This window comes from Delphinus delphis, chromosome 11 (assembly GCF_949987515.2).
Source record: "Delphinus delphis chromosome 11, mDelDel1.2, whole genome shotgun sequence".
In the NCBI taxonomy this organism is placed as follows: domain Eukaryota; kingdom Metazoa; phylum Chordata; class Mammalia; order Artiodactyla; family Delphinidae; genus Delphinus; species Delphinus delphis.
The window spans coordinates 50,801,738-50,825,685 of NC_082693.1; the positions used below are offsets into that span (position 1 = coordinate 50,801,738).

Genomic DNA, 23,948 nt, shown 5'->3' on the forward strand with positions numbered 1-23,948 from the left:
CCCTGCATTGGCAGGTAGATTCTTAACCACTGTGCCACCAGGGAAGTCCCCAAAAGATTACTGTTAATTAAAGAAAACCAGACCTCTCAAGTTAATGCATTTAGTGCTTTTCTATATATGGGAAGATGCAAGAGTCTGGCTCACTGACATAATTCCGTTGATGTGCACCTCAGCTATCCAGAGCCTGTATCCTGTGCTTTCCCATCCTGAGTCCCCTCAGCGTGCACCACTGGGGGTGCCGCAGTGGCTGAGGGCTTGCTGGCCACATTCTTTGTCCACAGTGGTGATAACATTTTTTTAGATAAAATTATCTGACTTATCTGCTAGGTAGCAGGTTCTCAAAAAGAATCCTTTCTATGGATGTTATGCCCACCAAAACCTTGTTTCTTTTGTTCAGAAATGTTTACCGAGCACCACCTGTGTACCAGGACTTGCCCTCGGGACTGGATCCCAAAACAGAAAAATCTCTGTCTTCAGGGAGTGCAGATTCTTGTGGGTGAGGCAGTAATAAATAAGATGACTAAATATGTGATGTTTTAGGTAGTGGTAAGTGCTGAAGAGAACCGAGTGAAGCATGGAAGGTGAGATACGGGGGTGTGTGTGTGTGTGGGGGTGGGGTGGTGGCGGGAGAAGGCGCACTGAATTATTTAAGCTGTAATGTAGCTGCGTGCTGTTTCCGTGTGTAGTGGGGTCTTTAGGCTCTAGCTGGAGGCCAGCACTCACCCCTCTGTAGAAGTAGAAATTCCTTGCTGTCCCTGGCGTGGTGTTACTGGGAGAAGGTGGGTTCTGGATCTTGCTTGGCTGGGAATGAGGGCTCCACAGCAAGGTTTAAGGTTTGAGAGGTGCGTGCGTGCGTGTGTGTGTGTGTGTGTGTGTGTGTGTGGTCTTTGGATATCCATGGAGAGTGCTTAGAATAGTGTCAAGTGTTCAATAAATTTTAGCTGTTATATGTTAACAGTGTGTTGTGTCTTCTGTTATAAAACTGAAAACTTTAAATAGAAACCGGAGGGGTCACTTTCTTGGGAAAAAAGTGCCCAGTGCTAGAAGAAGAAATTACGTAAGTACCAAATTTGGAGCAGAGATGTAATGTTGACCGCCCCCCCTCCATCTTTCCCACACTGGTACTTCTCTTTTCAAACACCCCAGTCTTCTCTCCTCCTTCCCCCTTTCATCCCCTGGGGCCATTTTGGAGAAATAGGTTTTTAAAGCAGGAACCACAGTTAATATTTGCGGCAAAGGCCGCCTTGTGTGATTATCTACTGAATCAATAGGTAGAAGGAAGAAACTTTTCAAAGAACGATCAGTTTTCTAAATATGTACATGGATAAAGAGAAGAGGATAACAATCTAGTAAAGATGTGGTGTGTGCTGACTGGTGAAAAAAAAAGATACAGTGCTTTCTTAAACTTTGGCCATCTCTTGTCTAGTGGCTAAATGTGGGTTTTAGAAAATACAGAATTCCATTCAGGAGTGCAAGCTTATTCTGTGTGGTTTATACCTGCAATTTCTCATTACTTCTCAATGTTGTTTTTTAGTTTAAGGAATATGGATTTCTGGTTTTAAAAGTTATACTGGAAACTTTATTGAAGACTACTGCTAAATCATCTTCTAAAATCAGAAAAGCAGTGAAGTATTGTGGAAGGTTTCAGAATTTGCATGGATCTGGGTTAGAATGTCAGCTCCCGTCTCAGCCAGTTGTATAAAATTTGGGCAGATTAATCTCTATCTCAGTTTTCTCGCATGAGTAATGATTTCTCGATCTTTTTTTAAAAAAATTAATTAATTAATTTTTGGCTGAGTTGGGTCTTCGTTGCTGCGTGTGGGCTTTCTCTACTTGTGGCGAGTGGGGCTACTCTTCGTTGCGGTGCACGGGCTTCTCATTGTGGTGGCTTCTCGTTGCGGAGCACAGGCTCTAGGCACGCGGGCTTCGGTAGTTGTGGCACACTGGCTCTGTAGTTGCGGCTTGCGGGCTCTAGAGCGCAGGCTCAGTAGTTGTGGCGCATGGGCTTAGTTGCTCCGTGGCATGTGGGATCTTCCCGGACTAGGGCTTGAACCCATGTCGCCTGCATTGGCAGATGGATTCTTAACCACTGCGCCACCAGGGAAGCCCCTCACGGGTGTAATGATTATTATTATCTCGCAGGGTTGTTGTGATGATTAAAGGGATTCATATATGTGTGAATGTTTGGCACAAGGTAGATGCTAAAATTTAACCTGATTTATCTGACTTCTGTCAGAACTAGTTTGTTCATTCTTAATATTGATTTTGAGAGCCCTCAGTCAGACCGCCCAATTGACAGACGTTAATTTTTAATGTTAGCTTTTCACTTAATGTTACTATTAAACACCAACTTTAATAATAATAGTAATAGTAATAATGGTAGCCAGCCATCATTATAAGGTGCTTTGTGTGTGTTATCTTGAACAAAGACCACCCGAGGGCAGGTATTTATATCATGTTCATTTTGCAGACAAGAAACTGAGGCTGCTTCGTGAGATTAAGAGATTTAGAAAGTAAGGAAGGAAAAATATTATGTTAAAAGATCGATCTTTATTGATCAAGATAACATCTGAGCAGAAAAGTCGTTGGAGGTTGCTTATACAAGATAGCATTTTGAAGCAGTCAGCCTTTTGCAGGGCAGAAGCCCAGTCCTCCTGTGGCTACAACGTGGGGCCACTGTTTGTTTCATGCATACAGTACGGGGCCCTTTGAATGCTGATTGAATGGAATCCTAAAGGTCTGGTATATTTGCATAGTCTTCCTGAAAATTCCCAGGAAGTTTCTAGCTTTGCTTTCTCCTACATGGATCTGTTCCCCTGGGAAATAACTGGATTACTGCTGATTACTGTCAGTTCTCACTGGAATGAGAGTCCAGCCTATAATCTCTGTTTTGCAGGAAAGGAAATCGGTTGGAAAACAACAGATAGGCCTGCCCAGGGTGTCTGGTGACCAAGCTGAGACGTGCATGATTTCTCTCACTTGCTCTCTTCCTCCAGGATTGCTGAGGCTCTCCAGGCCGTTGGGAATTTGTGGTGAATCAGCGGTTGCCTGTCCTTAAACTTAGCAATTTAGAACTTTTGATATACCCAATGCTCCAGTTACCTGCAAACGAAAACTTTAAAGTTCTAGAACGTGGCATTGCTCCCCACACTTATACTTGTGCTCATTTCTCTCTTTGAATGCCAACATTTTAGTGAATACGCAGAGAAATTATTTTTGGCTGTGTTGGGTCTTCGTTACTGCACGCGGGCTTTCTCTAGTTGCGGCGAGGGGGTGGGGGAGGAACCTCAACGCAACAGCATTATGAAAATAAGTCCAAAGGGACATAACAAACCAAGGTAAGAACCTTGACTGGATCAAAAACAGCTATAAAAGATATTTGTGGGACAAATAGGGAACTCTGAATATGGAATTGATATTGGATGATGAAACGAAATTATTGATTTTCTTAGGTATGATAATAAGGGTGTTTTGATTATGCAGGAGAATGACCTTATTCTTAAGATATTCATGCTTAAGTATGAAGGGGTAGAACGTCATCATGTCTGCAATTTAGAAATGATTCTGCAAAACATAAATAAAGCTCACCCCCTACACAGCGGTGGCATTAAACCCACTGAGGGCAGTCACTGCACGGGCCCGAGCGCCTGACACATGGTGACATGCACAGTAACTGTTGCTGAGTGGGAGTTCATTACAGAGAAACTGGCCAGCACTGCCACCTCTTCCCCTACACTGAGCTCCTCCAGGGTCCGGTCTTTGAGTCTTCCCCAAGCACCTTGCACAGTGTCGGGCACTCATTAATCTCTGTTAAAGGAATGGGGAAAATGCTCAACTAGTATTGACATAATAGCAGTGACCATCTAAAAGTGGGTTGCTTCTTCCTTGCAGACTCACAGGAATCCAAGGATGAAGGGGAATCTGTCTAGTTCTAGGGGGCGTTTTTAGGGAAATGAGGCTGAGTTAGTAACAGATCTGAAGAAGGAGCCGCAAGGTACTGGGTGATGCAGCCGAAATCCCCAGAGACTGATGTATTTTTGCAGAAAATACGCAGGTGCCATTGTGCATCGTGAAAGCTGAGCTTTCTGGAACTTCCCATCGTTAACTTTGGAATTTGGTTTGGTCTTAGGCTGGGCTAGTTTTTAGGTTTTAAGAGCATAGGGTAGACCTGCGGTTGCTCTCAGGTTATGAAACGTGATTAAGCCCCTCCTTGGGTGGTATTGGGAAGGGAAGGAAAACAGCATTTTGTCCACATTTATTGCCTGTTGCTCATGTGTGTTTTACATTGTTCAGTGTTTTCTCAAGACATGCAGTGAGAAGTTCAGGCTGTAGTCAACTTTCTTCCCCAAGTACTAAGTAAATACTTGTGGTATTTAGGTATAGAATGGAATTAGTTACAGATTGCCTACTGCCGATTGTTTATTTTCTGTTTTAGGATGAAAGAAATGGGACACAAAGAGGGAAAACCATTTTTTATTTGTTACAAATTGGAAATCTCCCTCCCTCCCTCCCTTCCCCTTGTCTTTCTTTCTCTTTTTCTTCCTAACTACCGGTAAGTCAGAGTGGTTAACTGAAGCAAGCTCTAAACATACCCTTTAGCAGCGTGCTGAAGTATTTTCTCTTTGTCTAAAATTAGCTGATTCGAGCTAGGCGCTCTGGTGTTCAGAAGCCTTCCATCAGGAGCCTGCAGCCCCTCCCCTCTGGTTTTAGAGCTCTGGATAGCATGTTTGATGGGGAAGCAAACTGGGAATGACTTTATCTTTTGCAGAAGAATTTGCAAATATCTGAGGCAGGTTCCAGCTTAGATCTCACCTCCTCCAGGGAGCCTTCCCCAGATTTTTCTCTCCTGCACTCTCTTCTGGACCGTCTGTCACTTTATCCTCCACTAGAACCACGTTTCATGTCCCACCCTGCCCTGAAGGGCAGATGCTGTGCTCTGCTTACTGTCCTGTCTCCGTGCCTCACACAGCTGTTGGCTAAATATTTATGTGCTTAACAGATATTTGTTGAATGCTAAAATTGGTCCGTTGACTCAGCAGATAGAAAGGAAAATGCTACTTGGTGGTGAGGTTGAGCAAGAGACTTATCTTTTCACATGAAAATTAAGAAGGAAGTAGGGATAGAAAAGAAAGTGGGAGAGCAACTAGTTGAAATGGGAGTGGCTCAGAAGTGTTGACAAGGCCAGAATGTGGTGGGAGAAGCCCCTTGCCTGGAGGAGAGCTGGAGGAGGGTGGAAGTCAGGGTCTCACACCCACCCTCCTCCAGCTCTAGGGCCCATCCTCCTCTGCCTGAGCCCTAGATGGCTTTGTGCATTTCTAAGTTGTGTTTTGCTTTCCAATGTTTTTATTTATTTATTTATTTGGCTGTGCCGGGTCTTACTTGCGGCACCTGGGATCTTTGTTGCAACAATGAGGGCTCTTTTAGTTGCGGCATGCGGGCTCTTTCTTAGTTGCAGCACGTGGGATCTAGTTCCCTGACCAGGGCTCGAACTCTGGCCCCCCCCCCTGCATTGGGAGCGCGGAGTCTTAACCACTAGACCGCCAGGGAAGTCCTGTGTTTTGCTTTTTAAAACAATATCTGTGCTTTCAAAAATATGGTTTACCTGCTTTGATTGGGAAATGACATTTATTTTTGTGAAATTATGTGTACCTAGTAAACAGATTCCATTTGTTAGTGTCGGGAAATGCTTTTCAGTTGGGGGGTGTGCGTGTGTGCGTGTGCGTGTGTGTTCTTTCGATCAGTAGAGAAGGGGGCTGTAGCTTCTACTCTAGACCAATAGAATTTCTGTCTTAGACATGTTCCCATTTTACAGGACCAGACTACATCCCATTTCCCTGCCTGAGTTCTGAATCAGTTGAGAAGACTGGAATAAGGATAGAGACCAAAAAATTTACCTGTACTGCTGGTAACAGATAAAGCCGATGTGGAGAACGCAGCTTATCCCTGTTGGCAAGGGGCCATCCCGAGGCTGACCTCCTGTGCTGTGCTGGGGATGGCCCCCCTACAGGGTCAGAGCAGGATGCTGGCCCCCACTGAGGACAGAGGGCAGGGCCAGCTATGCATGCATGCCCACTTTCTCTCCTTCCAGAGTCACTGCTCCCATTCTCTTTCCTTGTGGGCACGGAGACTGACGGGGTGGAGAGAGGAAGCCTTCTTTTCCTTTTAAGAGGTAAGAAAACGACACCTGGAGAGGTTATGTACTTTCCTAAGGTCACCCGGCTAGTTGGCAACAGATTTTTCTCCTGGCCTCTCCAGGCCATCTGGTATGCGTAGAAAAGACATGGTTTTGGAGTTGCCCAGGCCTCATGTTCACGTGCTGCCTCTGTGACCTTTGCCTGCGGTTATGCATCCATACAGTGGGGTTAACTTTCTACCTCAAGGGTTCTTGAGGGTTACATTAGCTCTAACCTGTGTTTAATAACCTGGACCAGGGACTTCCCTGGTGGCGCAGTGGTTAAGCATCCGCCTGCCAATGCAGGGGACACGGGTTAGAGCCCTGGTCTGGGAAGATCCCACATGCCACGGAGCAACTAAACCCATGCACCACAGCTCCTGAGCCTGCGCTCTAGAGCCTGTGCTCCGCAACGAGAGAAGCCACCGCAATGAGAAGCCTGTGCACTACAACGAAGAGTAGCCCCTGCTCGCCGCAACTAGAGAAAGCCGGCGTGCAGCAACGAAGACCCAAGGCCGCCAATAAATTAAAAATAAATAAGTAAACTTATATAAAAAGCTGGACCAATGCTCCATTTCCTTAAATAAGCATCACACATGTCACCCTGCCAGCCTGGGGCAGTTACCAATCCACCAGTTCTTTTTTAAAAAAATCTGGCTTGGAGCCTCAGATAACTTGGTGATTGGGGAATGGTTCTCAGCAGAGTGGGACTTGGAAGTTGACTTTTAATTTTCATGTTTTGGAAGGAAAAAAAATTGCTTCTAAGGAAGAAAAGTCCTAAATGGAAAGAAATTCACATGTCACACGCACCCTCGAAAAACTTGCATCACGTCAGAATTGATTTTATAGTCAGCAGTTGAAAGCGGCCTGTTTAACCTTGGGGAGCTAATGCCTTTCAAATCTAAATATTCTCATTTCTAGGACATTCTTTAAGTAGCTGTTTGAGAAGCCTTGTTTTGTCATGTGTTAGAGGAGTCTATGAAAAAGTGTGGGGTGGTGTGTGCACATTAGTGGCCTAAGTGAAGGGGTGGAAAGGTGAAACAGCCTTTGTGCAGGGGATCCGGCCCAGAATTTGTACGCTGTGATGGGATGTCGTCCGTGTCTTTGAGTTTCCTTAGATGTACTGGATGAACCAATTACCCATGCCCTCCGGGACACTGTTGTTTCAGGCGATGCCCCACCTGGGGACAAGGATGCAGCTCGAAGCAGGCGCATATCCTGTGTTGAATACTGTGCATTGACCCTCCACTTTCAGTGTCTGCTGTTTGCTTCCTGTCCAGATATTCAGTTGAGTGAAGTACACACAACTTTGATCCACATGTTTGTTTCAGACTCCTAATGCCAGTATATTCATTAAGTTAACTTCAGTTTCTCTTCTTTCTTCCAGTTCAGGTCTGCCTTTCACTTTATAGCCCACACCTCTCAGCGGAGCAGCACCCCAAAACCGGCTTCAGGTGCCCGGGGAAGAGGGGGGGCAGGGCAGCCGGGCTGCCGAGGACGCCTAGTACTGAGGAAAGGCGGGGTGGGAGGGCGCTTCCTCCAGGCCTTGGGCTTCCTGTGCACGCCTGGAGGAAAACGGAGCTGGAGGGTGTGTGAGCCCTCCCCTTGTGCAAGTGACAGAAACATTCCTGCACAACAAAGAAAATCTAAATTGCTTGTAAATCACCCCTCCCCCCCCCACTGCCAATTAATGACAATTCAATTCCCAGGGTAACTAGAATACAGCTTTTATTTATAAATTAGTCCATTAATAGGGTAATGTTTAAAAAGCTACTTTTCCTTTTGTCAGTCCTTGGCAATAGCAGTCTTTTTTTTTTTTTTTTTTTAATAGCTAGGGAAACCTTTATTTTCCAGACCGCAGTCGCTTATTGTCACCTGGGAGATCTCTCGTTTGCTCTCTCCAGCAACTTCCATATGTTGACCTCTGTAAGTGCGTTTGGCTGCCCATGTTAGCTTTGTCACTTCGGTGCCTCTGTTCTCAATGTCAGAGTTGTTTCCCTGAGGGTGGCTGTACCGTCAGGGGCAGTCGGCACATCAAAGTGTGTTCAGTCACTCTGGCAGAGTGTTTGCACTGCTTTTGTTTACTTTTGTATCCAAGGCTGTTTTTTAATTTAATTTTTTTTTAATACATGAAAGTCTTTTTCTCCCACCCCACTAGATTTTACTCCCCACTCCCTCCCCGGTTAACAGTCATACAGACCAGAGAAGTTTTTGAAAATTTTGTAAAAGTTTTTACAGAAAGAAAAAAAAAAGCCTCAAATCTTACCAATCAGGCATAAACCCTCTTAACATTTTGGAATATTTCCTTCTAGTCTTGAGGCACAGTTTGTAATACTGGATGTGCAGTTTCTCCTCTGGTTTTTTTTTTCCCCCCGTTAAAATCTCTCTGTAGGCTTCATGTTAACAGCTCCTGTATGGTCCCTCTTAAGGTGTATGAAAGTATTTAACCATTTCCTTAACGTTGGGCATATAGTTTGTGATTTTTAAACTGATTCTCTGTGGACCTGGCCGGTTTACCAATTCCCTAGTAAATTGCTGGTTGTGTTAGTACCCCAGCCTCCGAAACTCAGGATGAATACTGTGTATCAAACGCCGGAGCCTCCGGAAGCAGTGATGCCCAAAACTGAGGGTCTCCCCACGCACTTTCACTGCCTTTGTCCACGGGTCCTTCTCTCCTCTTTCTCCTTTCTTGACTGAGTTGGCTTTGCATCAGACAGACCTGCTGTGAACCTCAGCCCCTGCACTAACTGCGTGTTCGTGGGCCCATGAATTCTTCTAAACCTCCATTTTCCTATTTGCAAACTAGGGATAAGAGTGATTCCCCATCACAAGTTATTTTAAGAATTGTGAGTCAGGTGTGAAGGGTGTGGCGCGGTATCTGGACCTGGGGGATGCAGCTGCTTCCATCCCCCTGCTGCTCAACCCCTTCCAGGGATTTGGCTTGGCTAATTCTGCCCGTCCAGTTTTGGAAGAAGAGCAGGAAGGAAAGGGAAGCAGAATGGGGGAGGTGTATTGAGAAGAGTGTGAAGTTCTCAAAGTGTTTGTTTCAGCACCGTCTGGGCCGGGATTGAGCCTCCTGGCTGGGGTCAGTGAGGTGGGAGGCGTGGCCCAGGGGTGCCAGGCCCCTTGGGTGGTCACCTGGTGGGGGGCGGGGGTCTGCCTCCCTAGTCTCTCTTCTGGCCTGTCTGTGGGTGTCACCTGACTCACCCCAAGACTCTGACTCTGACGGAAGACTCCGCCGAAAGTCTTCTCCTGAAGTCTTCCGTGTTTCTCACCCCATCTACAGCGAAGCAGGAGGGCAAGAAGGGATTTCTGTAGAAAAGAGTACCTTTGGCAGTTACTTGTGTGAGGCTCTTCAGGGCACTGATCCCCCTGATTTCTGTATGAATTGCTCTGACTTATCTTTTAATTACTCCAGAGTCCTGTCACCTCCTTGGTAGGAAGGAGGAAGGTGATTCCTCAGATAAAACCCACACCCGGGACAGCTGAGGTAGAGCTGAATCTGTAAATGTTCTCCGTGTGCCCATTTTCTGCACAGATCATGGTCCTTCTGAGAGTGGAGCGCATCATGTATTGTCTATGAAGAATACATGGGTACCGAAGAATGAGTCCTCGTACGCTTGGTACTTCAGCCATGCCTTTTAAGGGCTACGAACAGACTTAATCAGAAGAGCCATCTGGAGTGCAGTGTGGAGCGCGGTGGGGAGGAGAATTCAGGACGAGGCTGTGGATTGAATTAATGGGAGCAAGAGTGATATAAAACAGCTTAACTCCTCATGGGCCCCTTCAGACTTTCACCGTTGCCTATTAAAATAAAATGTTCATGGTCTGGACACGTGGCTTGGAAGGACTGCCGATTCTCTCCCTGCTCCTGTGGTGCTATCTCGGCACCTCGGTTGGTATGAGAGCGAGCTGTACAGGTGTGTTTGGACTAGTGCATTAGTAGGGCTGCACTGAGTAAGAATTGAAGATTTACAAATCCAGACCTTAGAGGAGCTGGATGTGATTGTCTCCCTGGACGTTGTCAACCTGAACAAGTTGTTGTCATCTACGTTTTTAAACTCTGTCACCTGAAAATGGAGAATCTAAGTTGCTTTTAAGTCTCCTTTTATTCTGTGGTGGCAACTTTAAAAAAAAATTTATTTTTGGCTGCGTTGGGTCTTTGTCGCTGCGCCGGGGTGAGCGGGGGCTACTCTTCGTTCGGTGCACGGGCTTCTCATTGCTGTGGCTTCTCATTGCGGAGCACAGGCTCTAGACACGTGGGCTTCGGTAGTTGTGGCACGTGGGCCCAGGAGTTGTGCCTCGTGGGCTCTAGAGCGCAGGCTCAGTAGTTGTGACTCAAGGGCTCAGTTGCTCCACGGCATGTGGGATCTTCCCGGACCAGGGCTTGAACCCGTGTCCTCTGCATTGGCAGGCGGATGCTTAACCACTGCACCACCAGGGAGGTCCTGTGGTGGCAACTTAGACTCCGTATTATAATTGGCAAGGAAGAAGACACCAAGCTTGCTCCTGATAGTTTTTCTTGGAGTGCTGGTCTACAGACATTTCTTACTTGCTTGAGGCTCTCCGTCCTCTGTTCAGATTCGGTTGCAGCTGGCAGGGGGATGACTCCGTTGGTCTGCAGGCCTCTGCGCTTCAGTCTCGGATCCCTGCTGTCGTGGAGCTGGAGCCTGCTGCGTCCCCCAGATGGGCTCCACCCGCCTCCTCCCTGGCTGCTGCAGTGTTCCTTCATACTTCCTGTCTGGCTTCCTTCCAGATGAGCCTGCTCACTTCCTTTCTCTGGAACCTCCCCTTATTGCCAAGGTTCCAAGGTTTCACCAGGGATGTGGTGGTCACCAGACCTGACCTCCACACCCTGACCTTTGAAAGAGCCCCTCTTGTCCCTGGGGTAACCTGAATTAGGGAGCTGTGGCTCCTAATTGCTGCCAAAGGAAATGGACGGCTGCTGGGTGACCCGCAGAGCCTTGAGCAGTAACACGGGTCTTAATCTCAAATTTAGGGCGGGCGTTATGTCACTGCTCGACATTGTAGTGCCAGTCTCCCTTCCCTCCTGGGTTCTCAGCCATCTCTTATATGTATTTTTCCCACTAATCTTCCTACTGCCCAGTGGACTTCGTAAGTACTTGATTAGGGTGGTGGTGTAGATGGTACAGAATCTTAGAAAACTTACTGCTGAAAGGGACCATAATCCAATGCTCTCTTAATCAAGGAAACTGAGTTTTTGAGGCCATGCCTTCCTTTGGAAACCTGAGTCTCTTCTTACCGAGATCTCAGAGAGGGGGGCCAGAGGGGGGTGGGGGCAGGGGCAGGAGTGCTGGCTCACCTCAGGCCACATTCTTTTTCTAATTATCGAGCGGGATTTGGATGTGCTTGGCTCTGAGGCCTTTCATAATCTTTCCTTTCTTTGTTGCCTAGAATTTAAAGAAACTTAAGCCAGTTGTGAAATGTATCACCTTTCAGAAATGAATAGCATCTTAATTGACTCCCTTTGAAAACATGTCAAACTGGGATTTTTAAGTCGGAGTGTAATCTGGTATGCCTTGAGGTTGGGACCTCCAGCTGGGGCACGCTGGGGAGACTGGTCCACCTCCAAGTTTGTTTTCTGGCTCCAAACAAATGAGTGGCTGTTTGATGATTGGCACGCGACCCGGTTTTAAAAGTACAACCATATAGGGTATGGCAGACTGGTAACTGGGGGTTTACAAAGTGAGGTCATGGAAGGCCCAGATGAAACGCTTTTAATGTGTATCACAACTGCAATTAATCTTATTAACATGCTGGGCCTCGGCCTGCTCTCCTGCCCTGGGTGTGCAGGGGTATTCGAGGGGCATGCTTTGAAGGACTCTCTTCTTTGATGGTGCAGATGGATAGCAGAAGCGTATCAGACTTTGTATCTGGTACCACAAAGACCTTTTGTGTGCCCGTGCAGACGCATTCAGTTTTGAGAAGCAAACAAAACGATGCAGATCGATAAGATATACAAAAGAGGACAGGTTTTAAATGCAGTCTTGTAGCTGTGGGCTCTGGGACCAGACAGAATCAGGTGAAAAGGGATAGAGCTCCCTCTTAGGTTCCCAGCATCCAGCTCGTTCCCGTTCTGGGAGTGAAAGATTTAAAAACAGGACTTGTTGGGAGGCAAGAGTAAACACAGGAAACAGCAAACCGTAAAAGGTGCTGCGATGCTAAGTCTGAATTGATGGGGTAGCGCAGGGGTTCCTGCGGCTGCTGTGGTTAGGATGGCTTCCTGGGTGGGGTGGCCTTGTGACCCTTGGGAGGGTCACAAGGTGAGGGGTGCCAGTGGGGGGCAGCACATGGTACTCTTGGAGGAGAGATAAGTGGGCCGAGTGGTAGGGCGGTACAGTGGTAGGGCTAAGGCTGGGAGGATTTAAAGGCAATAGATGGCAGGCTTTGATCTTTCCATCTCTCTCTTTCACAAGTGCATGTAAGAGAAGGCTAGTACAGTATTGCGTCCTTATAAGGCTGCTGCCCAGTTGTTTTTGCGGCCCATTTTTTTTTTAGAAGTCCTCTAAAATACCCATCTAGACTCCCTTCTGACGTTCTCTTTGTTATTGTTTAACAAGTAGCCTTGCGGACAAAGAGGTTGTTTAAAATTGTTGGGTTCAACAGATGTGGTTTGGGTATGCTAATATATTCTAATGAATACAGAATCTACTCACTAAGTGAATAATTGATGAGAAAAGAAATATCTGTACCTGTATAATGTACCCATTTGCTCATAATTAATTAATGTCACACTTAAAACATTATTAAAGGTCTGTTCTCTTCAGGGTTCCTTGCTGTGTGCACCCTATGCGGGTTTCTCACCTGCAGGACTTCTCAGAGCCTTTAGCATTCTAAAGTGCATTGGGAATCAGTGCAGTGGGAGGTAGTGGAGGAGAAGGGGGGGCAGCCCTTTCTGTCCGCAGGACATCTTGGAGGATTAGCGGTCCATGGGGCACCCTGCTGTTTGACAGTGCTGTGTGCGTTGCCCTTGCCCTTTTAGCTGCCCTCCATTTGTCCGTTTACTTTTCCTACCCCAAGGTAACAGTGATGCATATCTTGAGCCAAGGAGGGTGAGGGGGCTGTTACATCATCTCTCCCTTCCTTTTTCTTTGCTATTGGAGCAGCGAACATCTTAGATGGCTGCATAGAAGAGTTGCCTACAAGCTAAATTTGGGCAAGATGAGTCCCCGAATCCTCATATAAATGGAAATAGAGTCCTAGCTCTATATCCTGCCATTAAAAAAAAAAAAAAGAAAGAAAGAAAGAAAGGAAAAATCTTCCCATGTGGCAGGGGGAACAACCTGAGAGTGGCCAGGATGAATCAGCATGCCGTGGCCGGACACCAAGATAAGCGTGACTCTAGACGTGGCACTCGTCCTGCGATCAACCCTGGTGTGGTGAGAACGCAGCAGCAAGCTGTTCTTTTAAGGTCAAGAACAGCAACAAGTGTTCTGGTTCTTTCCTTCAGGAATAGACTCTTCCTTGCTCTAGAACAGTTGTCTTTTTCCTGTAACATATTATTTTTACTTTGCTTTCTTATGGCTTTTCCTCCCTAGTTGTTCATTTACACCTGTGCACATTACAGTACAGCTTCACACTGTCCACTGGAGTCCCACAAGCTGCGTGGGGCTATGTACACTTCAATTATTTAAAATGAAATAAAATTTAAAACTCAGTTCCTCATCTCAAATGTTCAGATACCATGTGTGGCTGGTAACTGTTCCTTTTTGGACAAGGTAGATATAGAATGTTTCCATCATAGCAGATAATGCTGGTGGATGGCACTGATGGATATCAGCCATACCGACCCTTGTGTGGGAAAACTTTTCTGGGTCCCCTCATCACCTCTGGCTACTTTTTTTAAAGTTGTTTTTGGCGGGTTTGTTCTGTTTTAGCATTTTAATGTGCTTCTGGTTTTTTTTTTGGCTGCATCTTGTGGCATGTGGAACTTCCTGGACCAGGGATCGACCCTACGCCCCCTGTAGTGGAAGCATGGAGTCTTAACCACTGGACCACCAAGGAAGTCCGCCTCTGCCTACTTTAACATCTTAGAGCTTGTGGTACCACAAGTGAGGAGTGCCTGACAGACATCAACTGTAAATGCGAAGCTGTCCCCCGTGGCCTTTCTTGGCATATTCATCAGGGTTGAGCAAGACATGCTCCCAGCTTAAAAAACCCTCTTGGGGCTTTGCAAGCTTAGCTCTGTGTGACAGCCCTTCCTGTATTCATCACAGGGTTTTTCCACTTTGCTCACCTAAAGGACATCTCAGGACAGTGTTTTCCTGCTAATCACACTTTAAAATCTAGTTCAGGAGCATCTAACCTGACTTGTTGAAATTTTCTTTTGAGCCCCCCAAACGGCTTGCTCACTAGTTCCTGAAAATCACTGCTGCATACTGTGCTTATGTGCAAACCTGCTTTGATTTGCTTGTAGGTCCCTCCCTGATTGCAGTAGAAGGATCTCTCCCAGAGGAGATTTTTCTGTTTTGTTTAGGTACATGATACTTGGTTTGATGTCTTTGTTGGAACAGAGGCTGGAAGAAAGACATGTGAAGGAGTCATTACCTAGACTCCATTCCATTTGAGCTATCCCTGAATTCCATTTGCAGCAGGGCTGACTGGTCCAGGGAAGTGTGGTCTTAAGGATGAAAGGTGCTTGGTGTTTTATTCCGTACACAATAAAAGGCTGGCATTTGTTCTATCTGTAATTGCACCGGGTACCCCAGTCTGTTTGGGACATGAGTAGGTGACTGCCTGTTTCTACAACTGGAGAGTAGATGAAAAGTAGGAATTCATGAGTTTGGAATGGAGCCTTACTTAGAGAAGGCACCTGTTGACTTGGTAAGTTTACCCTTCTCCACTGACACAGGCTGGACCCCAAACCTGGCCAGGAGTCAGAGCTGCTCCCCATGAGAGCGGCAGGACCCACCAGTGGGGAGGTGATGACACTCGTATTGTCTGTCATGCTCCTGTCACGGGCACAGTGCATATATTGTCCTCCACTCAGTCAGGGAATCTGTGCTATTTGCATTTTTAAAAAAGGGTCAGTAGTTTTATTTTTTAAAGAGGTCTATGATGGAAACAAAACAACCCCACACATGCCGGGGGTGGGGGCAGAGAGTAAGACAAACTTGACTAGACTGTGAGCCAAGAAAAGGCAGAAAGGCACGGACCACAGTGGTCTCTCCTGGCTTTATGTGCTTGGTACAGAGATGGGCACCAGTAGGCAGGCAATAAATAGTTGTTGATAATAAATGAGTTCTATTTTCATAACAGTTCTATAAAGTCCATATTGCTTTTCACATTCTAAAGAGATAAGAAAACTGAGACTCAGAGAGGTTAAATAACTTGCCTATGGTCACACAGCCAGAACGTGGCAGAGCTGTGATTCAGACCTAAGTATGCCTAAGCCGTAGACCACATACCTTCACCAGGCTCAAACAGAGGGAGAGGTAGGGCCATATTCACCTTCTCGCTCTCCCTCTTTCTCTCGCACATAGTTACTCTCAGATGCTTTATATTTGTTAGGTTTATTTTTATTGTTGCATTTTTAACTTAAATTATTTTATGCTGCATTTTATATAGTCCTGTCTGTCAATTATATCTCAATAAAACTGGAAGGAAAAAACTTTAATTTTGATATTATTTCAAAATTACAGAAAAGTTAGCAAGAAGGGTATACACAGTGTCCAGACCCTTTGTCCAAGTTTGTAGGGGTCTGTATAGTCTTGGACAATCTTGATTCGCGATCTGCTCTAGCCCAGGGCGGGGCCACACTGCCTGGGATTCCTGTGTGTCTGCGAGGTAGGGCGTGTCCTTTATGAAAGGTCACCGGTGTAAAAACAGTGATGTGACCCCACCCAGGAACTGAGGCAAACCCTAGAGCAGCCATACAGGGCTTGCTTGCTAGATGTAAACATGAGAGAAGAGTCTAGGGTTTATAATTTTGCATGGAAGAACTCTCCCTCTGAGAAACCGGAGGGTTTGGGGAATGTAAAAGAAAAGTGGCTTATAAAAAAGATGACTTGTAACTTCCCAAACACTCTCAGGCGTGGCATCATACCCTCCTCGGCTGCCAAGAACAATAATGGATGCGTTCACAGACGCATGCGCCCATGCCATTTCCTCTCCTCGCCATACAGTTAAAGATGAACGTCTGTGCTCTGCCGTCTCTGTTCCATGCCCACCACACGGGTTTTTTTTTTTAACCCTCTGCTTCTTGATTTCACTTCTGTACGCATTGTACCTACTTCCTCCCTTCTGGGTTCTGTCCTGCCCCGCGAAGATAACCGTGTTCCCAAAGGCACTGTGTTTGGAGGACAGGCAGGATTCTTCCCTGTGTGAGAGGAAGAGGTGGCGGGTCTCTTTTAAAGGGGCAAACTATCCGGACGTTTTCCAGATCAGGAGACTTTCTCCAGTTCTGACACTAAAAGAAACCAGTGTCCTCCGCTCCAGGGCCTGAGCTTGCGACTCCTGTGCCTTTCCCTCTGCTGCCAGACTCCTTCACTCAGTTATCTTGGAAGCCTTTTTTCTTTGACATTCCTCACTCATACTCCACCTGTGCTGGACCGGAAGTGCCATGAGGGCAGAGGTGGTGTCTGACATCCCCACGCAGAGCAAGGCCTGGCACACAGCTTCTGCTCAGCAAATATTTGCTGAATGAATAGGCCTTGATCTGTGGCCTTGGTGTACAGTTGCTCCCTCAGTTGACTTAAATATACAAGATCACAGTGACTTCCTTGGCGGTCCAGTGGTTAGGAGTCTGCCCTCCCACTGTAGGGGGCACGGGTTCGATCCCTGGTCGGGGAACTAAAATCCCACAAGTTGCGGGGTGCGGTAAAAACAAGCAAGATCACAGAAGAGAGTGTAGATCTTAGAAGTTCTCATCACAAGAAAAAAAAAATTATGTATGGCGATGAGTGTTAACTTACTGTGGTGATCGTTTTTATATACATATAAAATCACGCTGTACCCCTGAAACAAATACAATGTTATACGTCAATTATATCTCAACTGAAAAAAGAAGACAACTAATGTCTCATCAGAAATAATGCAAGCAACTCTTTTCCTGTTATGACTCAAGACCAAAAAAAAAATACAGTGGTGATTGTTTTCTAATGTGTAAGAATATTGAATCATTATGTTGTATACCTGAAACTAATATAGTATTTTAAGTCAATTATACTTCGATGAAAAAAATACAGGATCATAGCCTTTTAGGTTTGAGCTGCTTCTCTGGGATTTGCTTTCCAGTTGATCTCACTTTTAATAGTGAGATTTTAGCTTTGGAAGGGACCTTTGGGTCCACCTGTTTTCTGTCGTTGCTTCCTACAGTTTCCTGGGTTTTTAATCTCTGATGAAGGTAGCAGAGTGGTTATACAAGCATGTCTCAGTCATCTGTACTTGGATGACCCAGAGCAAGTTTCTCTTCCCAGACTGGCTTGCTCCTTTGACTTTGCTCAAGCTTCTGGGAAGGCTGACTTGAGGAGGCCTCAGGGTGGATGCTAAGTCCAGTAGCATCAGCAAAACCTGTGATTAAGAACTCACCAGGGCTTCCCTGGTGGCGCAGTGGTTGAGAGTCCGCCTGCCGATGCAGGGGACGCGGGTTCGTGCCCCGGTCCGGGAAGATCCCACATGCCGTGGAGCGGCTGGGCCCGTGAGCCATGGCCGCTGAGCCTGCGCGTCCGGAGCCTGTGCTCCGCAACGGGAGAGGCCACAGCAGTGAGAGGCCCGCGTACCGCAAAAAAAAAAAAAAAGAACTCACCAAAATGGGGCAGTTCCCTGGTGGTCTCATGCTTAGGATTTGGCGCTTTCACCGCTGTGGCCCGGGTTCAGTCCCTGGTTGGGGAACTGAGATCCTGAAAGCCTCGTGGCATGGCCAAAAGAAAAAAAGAACGAGGCAAGTAAATTGAACAGACATTTAAAAACAAAAAACTGATCAAGATAACTTGACCACCCTGCCCTTTGCTCTTAATCACTCCCATCACCCCTTCTCTGTCTCTTCATTCTTAGACTTCTTCCTTCTTCTTTAAGTAGTAAGCCCCTAGGGTGTATCTGTGCTACAATATTCCTGTAATTTGCTGTTTTATATATTTTTAATGGTGAGCCTTTAGTTTCCTCAATTCCTTGAGTGGAACCATCTTGTCCCATTGGTCACACTGGGGAAGCAGATCTCTGCAAGCAGGAAGCACCTTGGAGATGTCTACTCCAGTCCCTTTATTTGATAGGAAACAAGGGAGCAGATGCAGACAGGTTAGTAGCCCAGGGCACAGGATTAGTCAGTGACAGACCCGGACTAGGCCCAGGTCTGGCTGGAATGCGGCACTTTCCCAGCACCCTTTGCCCTGCCATCATCACATCCCACCCCCATGAAATGGAAAATCTCTTATTGTATACTTTTTTTTGGTCTTTAAAATTTTTTTTGTTTTATAATTCTTTTTTTTATTGAAATGTAGTTGACTTACTATGTTTCAGGTGTACAGCAAAGTGATTCAGTTTTATATATCTATAGATACATCTATCTATCTATATATTTTAATTTATTTTCCTTTTTTTTTTTGGCTGCATCGGGTCTTAGTTGCGGCACACGGGATCTTTGTTGAGGCTTGTGGGATCTTTTCGTTACGGCGCGCGATCTGCTTGGGCTTCTCTCTAGTTGTGGCATGCGGGTGGGCTTCTCTCTAGTTGTGGTGTGCGGGTTTTCTCTGGTTGTGGTGCACAGGCTCCAGCATGCGTGGGCTCTGTGGGTTGCAGCACACGGGCTCTCTCATGGAGGCGCGTGGGTTTAGTTACCCCACGGCATGTGGGATCTTAGTTCCGCGACCCGGGATCGAACCCGCGTCCCCTGCATTGGAAGGCGGATTCTTTACCACTGGACCACCAGGGAAGTCCCCAGATACATATATTCTTTTTCAGGTTCTTTTCCATTATAAATTGTTAGAAGATATTGAATATAGTTCCCTGTGCTATACAGTAGGTCCTTGTTGTTTATCTATTTTATATATAGTAGTGTGTATCTCTTAATCCCAAATTCCTAATATCCATCCCCCCTCTTACAGTATACTTTTTAGGATATGCTTTGAAGAGTCTTTGGACAGTTCATAGTGAAAAATGAATGTTGAAACAGAGACTGTCTCGTTTTCTCCTTTAGCTATGGCCTGTAGCTGCCTAATTGTGGATTGGAAGGGGCAGGGCCAGCAGAGAAATGTGAGAGACACGATGGAGATAGTCATTGAATCTTCTGAACAGTTATTTTAATCTACGGCTTTTTCTCCCCCTAACCACTGACACCAAAAATAAGACTGCGTTGGGGTTTTACATTGGTAGATAGGGTGCTCCCCAGGGACTTCGAGGCTTGCTCCTGAAGCTGGGCCGTGACCATGCCGTCCCCCAAACACTGACCCCTCGGTCCACACTAGGACAGGTCTGGAATCGAAAAGTTACTGAGATGACTTGTAGTCAGCCCACCCCTCTCGGGGTCTCCAATCCAGGAACTTGAGACCTGAATGGATTTTATACCCCTTAAAGCTCTCCTGCAGTTTCTGTCGTGGCCGTTCCGTGTGTATCTATCACGGTAGCTCACAGTGCGTAGGTGGGAGCAAACACCTGCTTGGATAACCTCCAGCTGTGAGGTTGGGGTGATTATCTGGCTGGAAGAGAGGTACCTTTTTAAAGGTTTTATTTTGGGGGAGAAATCATCCGATCTTATTGTTCTTCCTCTCTGTCCTGAAGATTGTTAGGACCCTTCATCTTTTTTGAGTTGCTTCTCAGGTTTGAATCTGATTATGCAGGCTTTCCTTTAGGTTTTCAAACACCCACACGGGAATGGTGGGGATCTATTCGATTTAGTGGAAATAACATAGAGGACCTGGATTAAAATTGAGCTTGGTCTCTTAACCAGTTGGGTTGTCCCCGGCAAGCCACTTGACCTCTGTGAGTCTCAGTGTCCCTGTCTGTAACAAGGAGATGCTAATTAGTGAGGATTAAATGGGGATCCCATATGGAAGTACTTGGAGTTACTGAGGGTTGGTGGGCTTTGGAATCAGGTTTTTCAGGTAAGCTCCAGCCCTTCTGCAGAGCAGTTAAGTTTTTGTTAGTAGGTGGATTTCCTTCTTAGAACTTGATCTCATCTAGTAAAAATGCCGACTTGGTTAAGTTGTTGGGAGAAATAAATGCAATATAAGTCAGGTGCCTGGTATACTGGGCTTCATGGGGCCAACAGATTCTGGAGTGTGGCCATCAGTGATTGCATATTAGCCATCGCATGATGTCATGCACTGGTTGAGCTCTTTAGACAAAAACAGTTAGTGAATGTTTCACAGTGATGAAAGGATTTAACTAAAATCTTCCCCTCCAGAGTGTGGGGGGAGGCAAGGGTGGGGTGAGACTGGGAGGGGCAGGGGTTGAGAGTGGGTGGGTCCAGGAAGTCTGGTTACTTCTATCTTGGCATGAGGATTTGTTTGGAAGATTAAATGACCTTCTTGGTAGTTGTATAGAATTTGACAGGTCAGGGATTAGTGCCAGTCTAATACTTATTAACTACCATACTTTTTGCTGGTAAAGATTGTAAAGCTATAAAGTTCATAGGATTTGTGTGTGTGTGTGTGTGTGTGTGTCAAGGTAAAGTGCTCCGTAGTTGTTGTTATATGGAATGTGAAAAGAATCCCGGCTTATCTGCATTTTTTTCTGTGATAGCTCATGTGTGACTTGGCTTATTTTTCTTCTAGGATGTGGAGAAAGATAAGGAAACCCACAATTACCTCAGCAAAGAGGAAATCAAAGAGAAAGTTCATAAATACAACTTAGCAGTCACAGACAAGTTGAAGATGACCTTGGTGAGTACCCATACTAATAATACTGTTTAGGTTGACACGTGTTGAAAGACAACTATAAGTTGTTGGTACTACAGTCTGTATGTTTTAAAATCTCTGAATCATACTTGCAGAACCTTAATGGTCAAGGTATACAGGACCGGAGAATGGGATATTTCTGCATCTTTCAAATGAAAGCTGTATTTTGAAGTAGCTTTATCTCAAAATCAATCAGCACTTCCTAAAATTTTATTTTAAAACATGTTATGATCCGCAAAGGATTTTTAACACTGAGTGTAATCCCTTGCCTGTTTTTAACACATGGGCAGTAACTCAGATTCTAATAAGGCCTTAGATAAGTTTTATCTTGTGTAAATAAATTTGGAAGTGTCAGGAAAAGGATCTTGTGCCCCTGGATTGGGATCTAATTGAGCTCGGATTTTTCTCAGCTGGAGAAAAATGTGTATTATGGAGTATGTAATGCTCGGCTTTCTACATTGTTGTTTCAGGCTCCTGCAGCTTCGTGCCGATGCTGTTAGAAGCTCGGTGGGGAGCAAGGGGGTAGGAGGGAGAAGCACAGGCTTAGTGACAAAGAAAGGGGGGACCCAAGGCAGAGCCAGGTGTACGTTCCTCTAACTGGTCTGGCCTCGCCCATCCACTTGATGACTTTCCTCGAGGCACCTGCCATCCCTCGGTGCCAGTGTCCAGGGCCCTTGGACCCCTGCCTGGCACTCTATTGACTGTGACCTGACAGAGTTCAGCAAAGGACAGGGCGACCGGTTAGAACAGGCCCTACTGAATTCTGTGACCCTTGGGGAGGAGCTTTTAAATATAAACCCTTGTGATAAAGGATCCCTCCCTAGGGGGACTCCACCAAAAAGGGGAGACAGTGGATGATCTCAAGATTATTCCTCATTATTCCAGCAGTCGTACTTCTCCTTCTTCAAACACGGTTTTTATCAAAGCAGAAAAATTCCACATCCCTCCTCTTCCCCTTGGAGATGAAAACAGATACAAGTTTCCATGTCGTTTCAAAGATAAAAAAAAATGTGAAGTGTTGTATCATACTTTCCACAAGAATGAATGAGTGAATTAGTATTATAAATTGACCTTGTGGAAAGGAAGAAAAATAATGGCCTATAAAGGAGATTTTTCATGTTCTGTGTTAACTGTGTCATTTATTTATAACACCTGAAGATTTGTTTAAATAAAACATTACAATGTTTTTTTACCTAAACATACTAAAAGTTGAAAGTGAAGACCAGACTATTATAACTATTTTTAGCAACTAAGAAATAATAATTCTACATCAGTTAAGATAAGTGCTAAACTCATCAAATTGTGTATATTAAATATGTGCAGCTTTTTGTATGGAAAAATTGTACCTCAATAAAGCTGTTCAAAACATACTTATATATAGAAGGAGACATCAATACCATGTTAAATCAAAAAAGACAAGTGCTTGGGAATTCCCTGCCCGTCCAGTGGTTAGGACTCCATGCTTCCACTGCAGGGGGCACGGGTTCTATCCCTGGTTGGGGAACTAGGATTCTGCATGCTGTGTGGCCTGGCCTCCCGCCGGCAAAAAAAAAAAAAAAAAAAAAAAAGACAAGTGCTTGTATTATAATGTCTATAGTTCACATCATAGCTTGAATTTGTTTTAAAAATGTTGCTGCTTGAGGTGTCTGAAATGCCTCATCATGTATCCCATGCTGTGGCAGATCCCATGCTATATAAAATAGGTTAAGCAAAATTGGTAATCTCTGGTACCACTAGGAATGAAAATAGCTTGTTTTCTTCCCGTCTGCTCCTTGTTACTTGAGTATTTCAAAGTCCTAATTGTGACTTTCCTTTTCTGTGTAATAGCTGGTCATCAGTTGATGTTGTTTCCTTTGTGCAGTTAGCCTGGACATATCCCCAAGCTTTAATAAGCCCTGTGGTTTGGCCAGCATCTGGGCCAGGGGATTGTAACCTCACCCGTGGACCCTGACCTTTCACATGTAGCTTCAGTGGCATGAGTCCTGGACTTTGGTCCCCACATCTGCCCTGCAGACCTCTCCTCTGGAAGCACTTTCCTGGAGTGTGTTAACCTCCCCCGAGGTCATTCCCTGAGGGGCAGTCTTGAGCGAGGTTCTGTCACAGAGCTGAAAAAGAAGAGAACAAGAGAAGGAGTGTTTCACCTTCCTTTTTTGTTGTTGTTTTGATATGCTCCTTCCCTAAAATGCCCAGCTAATGTGTGTGTTTTTATTCCTGCTTCAGAATTCAAATGGGATTTACACTGGCTTCATTAAAGTACAGATGGAACTCTGCAAACCTTCACAGACTTCTGGAAAACTTGCTCCCAGTAGCAATGGCTGTATGAATACACTCCACATCAGCAGCACAAACACTGTCGGGGAAGTGATCGAGGCCCTGCTCAAGAAGTTTCTTGTGACCGAGAGCCCTACCAAGTTTGCACTTTATAAGCGTTGTCACAGGGAAGATCAAGGTACCCTGCCACACTTAAAATGAAAATGGTCCCCGCTTTTATTTCTGTCTTTTGGCCTCATTAGTGGAAGGGAAGTGATAGGTGTGTCAGTTATGTCAGGGCCCAGGGCCAGATTCTGGAATAAATGGTGATCACGGTGTGTGCTTAATGCTTCTTCGCTGTCTGTGTCTTTCAGTTGCACAGTCGTGGGTCTTAGGAGCCCAGATACCAGATACCCATATGTGATGGGTATTTATGGAGGATTTGTGATGTGCACAGGAGGATAGCCTTTTTTCTTTTTTTTTTCCCATCACTTTGATTTTAATTCTCTTTTGGACAGAAGAGAATGCATCTGAGCTTGAAGTTTTCAGTAGCACATCGACATTGGATGTGCATCCGAACATGGAGTGATTGGTGGCCTTGCATTCCCGAGACCGGAGGATCGGAGGCACATGTGTATTAGTGCACATTACAGACTTATGTAAATGGCACAGCC

At 45.6% G+C, this 23,948-nt stretch overlaps 1 protein-coding gene across 1 annotated transcript in view; it reads left to right on the top strand.

Moving 5' to 3' along the window:
- Positions 1-23,948, top strand: part of RASSF3 (Ras association domain family member 3) — a 73,376-nt gene that overhangs the window by 41,870 nt on the left and 7,558 nt on the right. Inside the window, exons 2-3 of the mRNA XM_060025158.1 lie at positions 20,902-21,009; positions 23,245-23,473. Coding sequence (XP_059881141.1) covers positions 20,902-21,009; positions 23,245-23,473 — 337 coding nt within the window. The remainder of the gene's footprint in view (positions 1-20,901; positions 21,010-23,244; positions 23,474-23,948) is intronic.